The 12,021-nt window shown below is 44.3% G+C and overlaps 1 protein-coding gene across 1 annotated transcript in view; it reads right to left on the bottom strand.

Annotated features, from left to right (window-relative positions):
• The window catches only part of RHOF (ras homolog family member F, filopodia associated), a 117,874-nt gene that overhangs the window by 79,893 nt on the left and 25,960 nt on the right, over positions 1-12,021 (bottom strand). The window contains exon 2 of the mRNA XM_063964480.1: positions 11,458-11,545. Within this exon, the coding sequence (XP_063820550.1) occupies positions 11,458-11,545 (88 nt within the window). The remainder of the gene's footprint in view (positions 1-11,457; positions 11,546-12,021) is intronic.

Below are 12,021 nucleotides of genomic sequence, written 5' to 3'. Positions count from 1 at the left end.
ATTATAAACACATTAAACTCCCAGAACAGAAAACAGTTACCGGACTCCAAGTGCAGGGAAATCTGTACTATGGCAACAAGCATGCAATACCAATTTTAAACATGAAGCGGTCTATTTATCATGCTGCTGCAAGTAACATTCTGTATCACCGCTTTACAGAATATCCAGCTAGTAAGCAGAGGATCTCATGCTCACCAGAAGCCTAACGTTCCAGATTTTCTCCATTCTAGAACTGACACAGGCTGCCGTCTCCAGAGAGATCTATATGGACAGCGGTAAGTGGCACAAAATAGAATAGCACTAGTGTAGGCTCCGATTTCTCAGGTGTATAAAATCTTGTGGAATTGAGAGAAGCCCTTTTTACATGAATAAGTCTGAAGTGAAGAAGTAGATCACAAACTGTGCGCCACAACAAAGCAGCCCAGGAGAATAGGTGGTAGAAAAAGTGTCACCTACACTTTAGAATGAACAAAGTAAAGAATAGTTACCACCCTGATTCTCAGGCGCTTTCAAAATCTCTAAATCTTTGGAAATATTTCAACCTTTTAAGATACAAAGAGACACTAACATAGCATAATACTGTTATAACAATAAATTTGTTTGTATATGGGGGAGATCCAGACTCGTACCCGAAATGGTGGTCTACCGTGGTAGACAAATGCGCATTGGGTAAAAAGCGGATCACCATCCGTACTTGCTGTAGTTTTTATGGATATCTTCCTTATTTCATCAACCGTGATGACATGTAAATAAAATGGATCTCAAATAGCGTTATACCATTTAAAATTTATTGCCACATAAAAACATGTAAAATATAAAACCCCTTTGACAGATGGGTTCTCACCAGACAAGAGAGGTAGCAGGGGACAAGTGGAGCTCTCACTTGGCTGTGTATGACAACTCCTGGGGACGCCTGGCTGTTTTCTCATATAACAAGCGCTTTTGTCTACTTATTCCGGTAGAGTGTAGACCATCTTGTCTGGTGAGAACCCATCTGTCAAAAGGGGTTTTATATTTTACATGTTTTTATGTGGCAATAAATTTTAAATGGTATAACGCTATTTGAGATCCATTTTATTTACATGTCATCACGGTTGATGAAATAAGGAAGATATCCATAAAAACTACAGCAAGTACGGATGGTGATCCGCTTTTTACCCAATGCGCATTTGTCTACCACGGTAGACCACCATTTCGGGTACGAGTCTGGATCTCCCCCATATACAAACAAATTTATTGTTATAACAGTATTATGCTATGTTAGTGTCTCTTTGTATCTTAAAAGGTTAAATTATTTCCAAAGATTTAGAGATTTTGAAAGCGCCTGAGAATCAGGGTGGTAACTATTCTTTACTTTTTACATGAATGCACAGGTGAGTGGGCTTAGCGCAGCTTCAAATAGACCACCAAATGAGGTTCCATGCGGCTGTGCATGCGTCATTCTAACACAGTGGTTCTCAAACTCGGTCCTCAGGACCCCACACAGTGCATGTTTTGCAGGTAACCCAGCAGGTGCATAGGTGTAGTAATTACTCAATGACACATTTTAAAAGGTTCACAGGTGGAGCTAATTATGTCACTTGTGATTCTGTGAGGAGACCTGCAAAACATGCACAGTGTGGGGTCCTGAGGACCGAGTCTGAGAACCTGTGTTCTAACACATAGGTCTGCAAACTCGGTCCTCATTACCCCACACAGTGCATGTTTTGAAAGGTAACCCAGCAGGTGCACAGGTGTATTAATTACTCACAGACACATTTAAAAGGTCCACAGGTGGAGCTCATTACTTCACTTGTGATTCTGTGAGGAGACCTGCAAAACATGCACTGTGTGGGGTACTGAGGACCGAGTTTGCAGACCTATGTTCTAACAGGTCTTACAATGGAATGTATTCTGTCTGTTGTCTCTGTAAATTAACTTTAATAAACCAAACTGAGCTGTGTTATAAGCATTGGTTCATTGTTTTAGGTCTAAAATACATTGAGAGTCTTGCTCAGCTCCTGTACAAACGTCTACCTATACAATAAAATAATTTTATTCAATGAGATTCCTGTTCATTGGTATTTCTGTTTACATTAGGCTACTGTATACTTCTCAGTGCTTACTGTGATTAGTAGTACACATTAAGGAGGTGTAAACAGTGATCAGCAGGGATTTCAACATGGGCTGAAGCAGTTTGGAAGATAGGTTACATAGGGGTCTATTTATTAAGCCTTAGACGGAGATAAAGTGGACGGAGATAAAGTACCAGCCAACCAGCTCCTGTCATTTTTCAAACACAGCCTGTGACATGGCAGTTAGGATCTGATTGGCTGGTACTTTATCTCCATCCAAGGCTTAGTAAATAGACCCCATAGTCCCAGGAGTATTAATACCCTCACTGCACATTCCTATGAAAACGGTGCCACATCATCATTATTCAGCGTTCCATTCATCTGGGCTGAGTTTGGGGTAACACTGTTTTTCAGCAGAGGACATACAATATTGACTCAAGTACAGACTTCTGCAGTTGCTGCCTACTTTGATCACTTTCAGGTGGTGTAAGTGACAGGGCAGCAGGTACTCAGTTAGGGGAAGTTATCTAGAGAAGAGTATTTTTGTTAAACTGATTAGTGACATTTGTGCAAACATTCATCTCTACAGCAGATTAGTGTTTAACTGTACATGACGTAGAACGTCTTTAAAAATGCCTTTTTTATACTAACTCTGTAAACTTGTCTTGTTCTATATGCAATTCAGCACTGGATCATTTATATATAGATAACCTTATCGTACCGCTTCACTTTTCAGACTGAAGGAAGCAGGACTCGTATGTACAGCACAAAATAGGATAGTGCAGTTCATGTCTCTAGATAAAGTAATGGGCAAAGAACCTCTACACTACTGGCAGAACAAAGGGAGAGAAATGTGGAGGACTGTCGCATAAATGGGACTATTTAGCAAGCAAGGTTTCACTTATATCATCATGTGGAAACTGTGTAGGAAAGGGTTAACGGAGAAGATAACGTAATTATCCTCACCATAAATACCCAACTCAGAGAATTTGACAACTAATAAGACCCTATTGGCCTATCTAGTGTACACCTTTAACAGACTCCTACAACACTGCACTATAGAGAACAAGTCACTGCGCTCTAAAGAGCTTAACATTTTCTTTAAAAAAAAAAAAAAACCCTTAGGGTGAAATTCAAATGTTTGAAAAGTCGGTTGGGTGTCAGTTTTTTTTCCTGTCTATTAGATAGGAAAAACAGACTCCCAACTGACTTTTCAAACATTTGAATCTCCCCCTTAGAGTCTTACCTTATACAACGCCATCTGAGAATGACATTATATGCAGAAAATCCTAGCTTTAGCCAAACAGTGCAAGGACAGATAGATCTCGTCCAATCAGTCCCTGCAGCCGGCTGAAGCTCCGCCCACTGTACTCCCCTCATTCTTCAATTACACTGCCAGTGTCCCCAGCAGTGTAATTGCTCTAGTACAGCACTATCTGGGTGCAATGCCGGAAACTAAAGCAGGCACCAGCTTGTTGCAGTGCCCCTAGGACATGGAGCCGAGAGAAGCCATGGGGAAGGGCAGACAGGTATGGGTAAAGCTGTGCCATGATAGATAGATAGATAGATAGATAGATAGATAGATAGATAGATAGATAGATAGATAGATAGATACAGACAGAGACAGGAGAGTGCACATAAGAGCATAAAAACACCTTTCCTGAAATAAATGCTCAAGTACACTAAAGTTAAAAGATCATAAGCATGAAGCTCTAGTATTCAGGTCACCACGCAGGTTTGAGGTTCCTGACCACGCTTCACCACAGGGGATTTCTGCTGTACAATGTCCCAATCTCCAGCCTCTGAAAGCAGCAGATGATGTCACTATATCCCATGTGTCAAGAGCATGCCTTCCCAGATACAGAGGGGCAGGGCCGTTTCTTGGGGCAGGCGAGCAGTGCAACCACACTGGGCGCCCGCCGCGGCACTAACTGTGGCTCCCTGCTTCCCCCTCCTATTTCTCCCCGAGTAACCCGCTCGGGGGCGGAGTTTCACATATTGACGCAGTTGTGTCGTTACTTCACGACGCAACCCCGTCACTCCGCAAAACTCCCCCCCCCCCCCCGAGCGGAGTACAGAGGGGGATCCAAGTTAGGAAGAGGGAAAGGCCGGCGCGAGGAGCGACTGGTGAGGCGGGCCGAAGAGCGGTAATCGCCTCTGTAAGTATTCTCTCTCAATGTGTAAAATGGGGACACCTGCCGTAATGTGTGAAATGGGGACTCTTGCCTGCCGTAGTGTGGGGATTTAATGTATCAAGGGCATTGCGGTGTGTGGAATAATATGGTGCAGGGGGCATTACTGTGTGGGGCTTAATATGGTAGAATTTTTTTTTCGTGTGGTGGTCGTGATCTGTTGGAGCAGGGTCAAAAACTGGATTGTGAGGTAGTCTTTTCAGACGAGGCCATGCCCATTTAAATGAGGCCACACCCATTTAGATGAGGCCACGCCCCCTTGTCGGGTGCACCTGCAATTTTTTTTTTCATCTAGGTGTGTGGTGGTGGGGGGGCACATTTTTTTATGTCATGGGGGGCGCATTTTTAAATCTTGCACTGGGAGCCAAATTGGTTAGAAACAGCCCTGCAGAGGGGAACACCTATACACTGCCAGCATATACACATACACACATATAGGGTGTGGGAGGGGGGGTCCAATGATATCGGCAAAAATGAGAAGGCAGACAGGGAAGGTCATATATTGCTTACATATACAGTATATCTGCTGTAATAAGATGAGCTATCACTATATGTATTCCCGACCTGGAGCAATAGACATAGCAGAACAGTCTTTTCAGATAGATGTGGCGACTTTGCAGGGACAGCATGTTAACGCAACCACCCTTCCCTGAAGATTATTCATGCATAGTGGGGAAAACTTAGGTACAAATGCTAAGAATCACAGACAATATTGACTAAAATATTCAAGCGATTATTATTATTATTGCTAAATAGAGCCCCAAGTCTGGCCCAAGCAAGTAAGGAACTAAACATGATGCAGCCGAGTGCAGTAAGCCAGGGTCCGTGTTTGCAGCAACCTGCTCATACAACAACCGGTTTACTCACAAGGACCCGTAGTTTCTAGAGATGAGCGGGTTCGGTTTCTCTGAAACCGAACCCGCACGAACTTCATGTTTTTTTTACGGGTCCGAGCAGACTCGGATCCTCCCGCCTTGCTCGGTTAACCCGAGCGCGCCCGAACGTCATCATGACGCTGTCGGATTCTCGCGAGACTCGGATTCTATATAAGGAGCCGCGCGTCGCCGCCATTTTCACACGTGCATTGAGATTGATAGGGAGAGGACGTGGCTGGCGTCCTCTCCATTAGAAATTAGATTAGAAGAGAGAGAGAGATTGTGCAGAGTCAGACAGAGTTTACCACAGTGACCAGTGCAGTTGTTGTTAGTTAACTTTTATTTATTTTAATATAATATATCCGTTCTCTGCTATATCCGTTCTCTGCCTGAAAAAAAACGATACACAGCAGCAGCCAGTCACACAGTGTGACTCAGTCTGTGTGCACTCAGCTCAGCCCAGTGTGCTGCACATCAATGTATAAAAGGCAAAGCTTATAATAATTGTGGGGGAGACTGGGGAGCACTGCAGGTTGTTATAGCAGGAGCCCCCAGGAGTACATAATATTATATTAATTTAAAATTAAACAGTGCACACTTTTGCTGCAGGAGTGCCACTGCCAGTGTGACTAGTGGTGACCAGTGCCTGACCACCAGTATAGTAGTATATTGTTGTATGTATTGTATACTATCTCTTTATCAACCAGTCTATATTAGCAGCAGACACAGTACAGTGCGGTAGTTCACGGCTGTGGCTACCTCTGTGTCGGCAGTCGGAACTCGGCAGGCAGTCCGTCCATCCATAATTGTATTACAATATATACCACCTAACCGTGGTATTTTTTTTTCTTTCTTTATACCGTCGTCATAGTGTCATACTAGTTGTTACGAGTATACTACTATCTCTTTATCAACCAGTGTACAGTGCGGTAGTTCACGGCTGTGGCTACCTCTGTGTCGGCAGTCGGCAGGCAGTCCGTCCATCCATAATTGTATTATTATTATAATATATACCACCTAACTGTGGTATTTTTTTTTCTTTCTTTATACCGTCGTCATAGTGTCATACTAGTTGTTACGAGTATACTACTATCTCTTTATCAACCAGTGTACAGTGCGGTAGTTCACGGCTGTGGCTACCTCTGTGTCGGCAGTCGGCAGGCAGTCCGTCCATCCATAATTGTATTATTATTATAATATATACCACCTAACCGTGGTTTTTTTTTCATTCTTTATACCGTCGTCATAGTGTCATACTAGTTGTTACGAGTATACTACTATCTCTTTATCAACCAGTGTACAGTGCGGTAGTTCACGGCTGTGGCTACCTCTGTGTCGGCAGTCGGCAGGCAGTCCGTCCATCCATAATTGTATTATTATTATAATATATACCACCTAACTGTGGTATTTTTTTTTCTTTCTTTATACCGTCGTCATAGTGTCATACTAGTTGTTACGAGTATACTACTATCTCTTTATCAACCAGTGTACAGTGCGGTAGTTCACGGCTGTGGCTACCTCTGTGTCGGCAGTCGGCAGGCAGTCCGTCCATCCATAATTGTATTATTATTATTATAATATATACCACCTAACCGTGGTTTTTTTTTCATTCTTTATACCGTCGTCATAGTGTCATACTAGTTGTTACGAGTATACTACTATCTCTTTATCAACCAGTGTACAGTGCGGTAGTTCACGGCTGTGGCTACCTCTGTGTCGGCACTCGGCAGGCAGTCCGTCCATCCATAATTGTATTATTATTATAATATATACCACCTAACCGTGGTTTTTTTTTCATTCTTTATACCGTCGTCATAGTGTCATACTAGTTGTTACGAGTATACTACTATCTCTTTATCAACCAGTGTACAGTGCGGTAGTTCACGGCTGTGGCTACCTCTGTGTCGGCAGTCGGCAGGCAGTCCGTCCATCCATAATTGTATTATTATTATTATAATATATACCACCTAACCGTGGTTTTTTTATACCACCTAACCGTGGCAGTCCGTCCATAATTGTATACTAGTATCCAATCCATCCATCTCCATTGTTTACCTGAGGTGCCTTTTAGTTCTGCCTATAAAATATGGAGAACAAAAAAGTTGAGGTTCCAAAATTAGGGAAAGATCAAGATCCACTTCCACCTCGTGCTGAAGCTGCTGCCACTAGTCATGGCCGAGACGATGAAATGCCAGCAACGTCGTCTGCCAAGGCCGATGCCCAATGTCATAGTACAGAGCATGTCAAATCCAAAACACCAAATATCAGAAAAAAAAGGACTCCAAAACCTAAAATAAAATTGTCGGAGGAGAAGCGTAAACTTGCCAATATGCCATTTACCACACGGAGTGGCAAGGAACGGCTGAGGCCCTGGCCTATGTTCATGGCTAGTGGTTCAGCTTCACATGAGGATGGAAGCACTCAGCCTCTCGCTAGAAAACTGAAAAGACTCAAGCTGGCAAAAGCACCGCAAAGAACTGTGCGTTCTTTGAAATCCCAAATCCACAAGGAGAGTCCAATTGTGTCGTTTGCGATGCCTGACCTTCCCAACACTGGACGTGAAGAGCATGCGCCTTCCACTATTTGCATGCCCCCTGCAAGTGCTGGAAGGAGCACCCGCAGTCCAGTTCCTGATAGTCAGATTGAAGATGTCAGTGTTGAAGTACACCAGGATGAGGAGGATATGGGTGTTGCTGGCGCTGGGGAGGAAATTGACCAGGAGGATTCTGATGGTGAGGTGGTTTGTTTAAGTCAGGCACCCGGGGAGACACCTGTTGTCCGTGGGAGGAATATGGCCGTTGACATGCCAGGTGAAAATACCAAAAAAATCAGCTCTTCGGTGTGGAGGTATTTCACCAGAAATGCGGACAACAGGTGTCAAGCCGTGTGTTCCCTTTGTCAAGCTGTAATAAGTAGGGGTAAGGACGTTAACCACCTCGGAACATCCTCCCTTATACGTCACCTGCAGCGCATTCATAATAAGTCAGTGACAAGTTCAAAAACTTTGGGTGACAGCGGAAGCAGTCCACTGACCAGTAAATCCCTTCCTCTTGTAACCAAGCTCACGCAAACCACCCCACCAACTCCCTCAGTGTCAATTTCCTCCTTCCCCAGGAATGCCAATAGTCCTGCAGGCCATGTCACTGGCAAGTCTGACGAGTCCTCTCCTGCCTGTGATTCCTCCGATGCATCCTTGCGTGTAACGCCTACTGCTGCTGGCGCTGCTGTTGTTGCCGCTGGGAGTCGATGGTCATCCCAGAGGGGAAGTCGTAAGCCCACTTGTACTACTTCCAGTAAGCAATTGACTGTTCAACAGTCCTTTGCGAGGAAGATGAAATATCACAGCAGTCATCCTACTGCAAAGCGGATAACTGAGTCCTTGACAACTATGTTGGTGTTAGACGTGCGTCCGGTATCCGCCGTTAGTTCACAGGGAACTAGACAATTTATTGAGGCAGTGTGCCCCCGTTACCAAATACCATCTAGGTTCCACTTCTCTAGGCAGGCGATACCGAGAATGTACACGGACGTCAGAAAAAGACTCACCAGTGTCCTAAAAAATGCAGTTGTACCCAATGTCCACTTAACCACGGACATGTGGACAAGTGGAGCAGGGCAGGGTCAGGACTATATGACTGTGACAGCCCACTGGGTAGATGTATGGACTCCCGCCGCAAGAACAGCAGCGGCGGCACCAGTAGCAGCATCTCGCAAACGCCAACTCTTTCCTAGGCAGGCTACGCTTTGTATCACCGCTTTCCAGAATACGCACACAGCTGAAAACCTCTTACGGCAACTGAGGAAGATCATCGCGGAATGGCTTACCCCAATTGGACTCTCCTGTGGATTTGTGGCATCGGACAACGCCAGCAATATTGTGTGTGCATTAAATATGGGCAAATTCCAGCACGTCCCATGTTTTGCACATACCTTGAATTTGGTGGTGCAGAATTTTTTAAAAAACGACAGGGGCGTGCAAGAGATGCTGTCGGTGGCCAGAAAAATTGCGGGACACTTTCGGCGTACAGGCACCACGTACAGAAGACTGGAGCACCACCAAAAACTACTGAACCTGCCCTGCCATCATCTGAAGCAAGAAGTGGTAACGAGGTGGAATTCAACCCTCTATATGCTTCAGAGGTTGGAGGAGCAGCAAAAGGCCATTCAAGCCTATACAATTGAGCACGATATAGGAGATGGAATGCACCTGTCTCAAGTGCAGTGGAGAATGATTTCAACGTTGTGCAAGGTTCTGATGCCCTTTGAACTTGCCACACGTGAAGTCAGTTCAGACACTGCCAGCCTGAGTCAGGTCATTCCCCTCATCAGGCTTTTGCAGAAGAAGCTGGAGGCATTGAAGAAGGAGCTAACACGGAGCGATTCCGCTAGGCATGTGGGACTTGTGGATGCAGCCCTTAATTCGCTTAACAAGGATTCACGGGTGGTCAATCTGTTGAAATCAGAGCACTACATTTTGGCCACCGTGCTCGATCCTAGATTTAAAGCCTACCTTGGATCTCTCTTTCCGGCAGACACAGGTCTGCTGGGGTTGAAAGACCTGCTGGTGACAAAATTGTCAAGTCAAGCGGAACGCGACCTGTCAACATCTCCTCCTTCACATTCTCCCGCAACTGGGGGTGCGAGGAAAAGGCTCAGAATTCCGAGCCCACCCGCTGGCGGTGATGCAGGGCAGTCTGGAGCGACTGCTGATGCTGACATCTGGTCCGGACTGAAGGACCTGACAACGATTACGGACATGTCGTCTACTGTCACTGCATATGATTCTCTCAACATTGATAGAATGGTGGAGGATTATATGAGTGACCGCATCCAAGTAGGCACGTCACACAGTCCGTACTTATACTGGCAGGAAAAAGAGGCAATTTGGAGGCCCTTGCACAAACTGGCTTTATTCTACCTAAGTTGCCCTCCCACAAGTGTGTACTCCGAAAGAGTGTTTAGTGCCGCCGCTCACCTTGTCAGCAATCGGCGTACGAGGTTACATCCAGAAAATGTGGAGAAGATGATGTTCATTAAAATGAATTATAATCAATTCCTCCGCGGAGACATTGACCAGCAGCAATTGCCTCCACAAAGTACACAGGGAGCTGAGATGGTGGATTCCAGTGGGGACGAATTGATAATCTGTGAGGAGGGGGATGTACACGGTGATATATCGGAGGGTGAAGATGAGGTGGACATCTTGCCTCTGTAGAGCCAGTTTGTGCAAGGAGAGATTAATTGCTTCTTTTTTGGGGGGGGTCCAAACCAACCCGTCATATCAGTCACAGTCGTGTGGCAGACCCTGTCACTGAAATGATGGGTTGGTTAAAGTGTGCATGTCCTGTTTTGTTTATACAACATAAGGGTGGGTGGGAGGGCCCAAGGATAATTCCATCTTGCACCTCTTTTTTCTTTTCTTTTTCTTTGCATCATGTGCTGATTGGGGAGGGTTTTTTGGAAGGGACATCCTGCGTGACACTGCAGTGCCACTCCTAGATGGGCCCGGTGTTTGTGTCGGCCACTAGGGTCGCTTATCTTTCTCACACAGTCAGCTACCTCATTGCGCCTCTTTTTTTCTTTGCGTCATGTGCTGTTTGGGGAGGGTTTTTTGGAAGGGACATCCTGCGTGACACTGCAGTGCCACTCCTAGATGGGCCCGGTGTTTGTGTCGGCCACTAGGGTCGCTTATCTTACTCACACAGCGACCTCGGTGCAAATTTTAGGACTAAAAATAATATTGTGAGGTGTGATGTGTTCAGAATAGGCTGAAAATGAGTGTAAATTATGTTTTTTGAGGTTAATAATACTTTGGGATCAAAATTACCCCCAAATTCTATGATTTAAGCTGTTTTTTAGGGTTTTTTGAAAAAAACACCCGAATCCAAAACACACCCGAATCCGACAAAAAAAATTCGGTGAGGTTTTGCCAAAACGCGGTCGAACCCAAAACACGGCCGCGGAACCGAACCCAAAACCAAAACCCGAAAAATTTCAGGCGCTCATCTCTAGACTAGTTTCCTGCCAATTGCTGAGGTCACAGAAACGAGCTGTGGTGCAGCAGAGGATAATGGCATTTGCAAGCATATAACAAACACAGCTGAGCAACTAAACAATCAGGTAACTTTTTCTAAAATCCTCTAACACATTTTAAAGCACACAGTACAAAATACATACATAATTCAACTGCAATTTGTTTCGTTATATCTATCATTTTCCTTCACAGCAGTGTCAAAGATGATTTATTTATTATTTATTTATTACCAGTTATTTATATAGCGCACACATATATTCCGCAGCGCTTTCCAGAGATTCAGAGTAATCAGAACTACTTACCTGCTGTATCATATAAGTGCAGAAAGATTTCCTTGTTTCCAATAGTGATAGTGGTTGTATATTTTTCAAAGACTGATGGAGCATAATGCTGTTAAAACAAAACACAGTATTCATGTCCTTAGTAAAAGAAAATTAAGACTCAACAGCAATATAATGTTATTTTATTTTTGTAATGAGCATGGGAGAAAATAAGAAGGAAAAAAAATAATAATAAGTTTTACCAAACATGGCTGCTGTAAAGGGAAGTAACTAGGGGGGTAATTCCAAGTTGATCGCAGCAGGAATTTTTTTTAGCAGTTGGGCAAAACCATGTGCACTGCAGGGGAGGCAGATATAACATGTGCAGAGAGTTAGATTTGGGTGTGGTGTGTTCAATCTGCAATCTAAATTGCAGTGTAAAAATAAAGCAGTCAGTATTTACCCTGCACAGAAACAAAATAACCCACCCAAATCTAACTCTCTCTGAAAATGTTATATCTGCCCCCCCTGCAGTGCACATGGTTTTGCCCAACTGCTAAAAAATTTCCTGCTGCGATCAACTTGGAATTACCCCCTATAAACAGT

Source organism: Pseudophryne corroboree, chromosome 1 (assembly GCF_028390025.1).
Source record: "Pseudophryne corroboree isolate aPseCor3 chromosome 1, aPseCor3.hap2, whole genome shotgun sequence".
Lineage (NCBI taxonomy): Eukaryota > Metazoa > Chordata > Amphibia > Anura > Myobatrachidae > Pseudophryne > Pseudophryne corroboree.
This window is presented reverse-complemented; position numbering and strand designations above follow the sequence as displayed.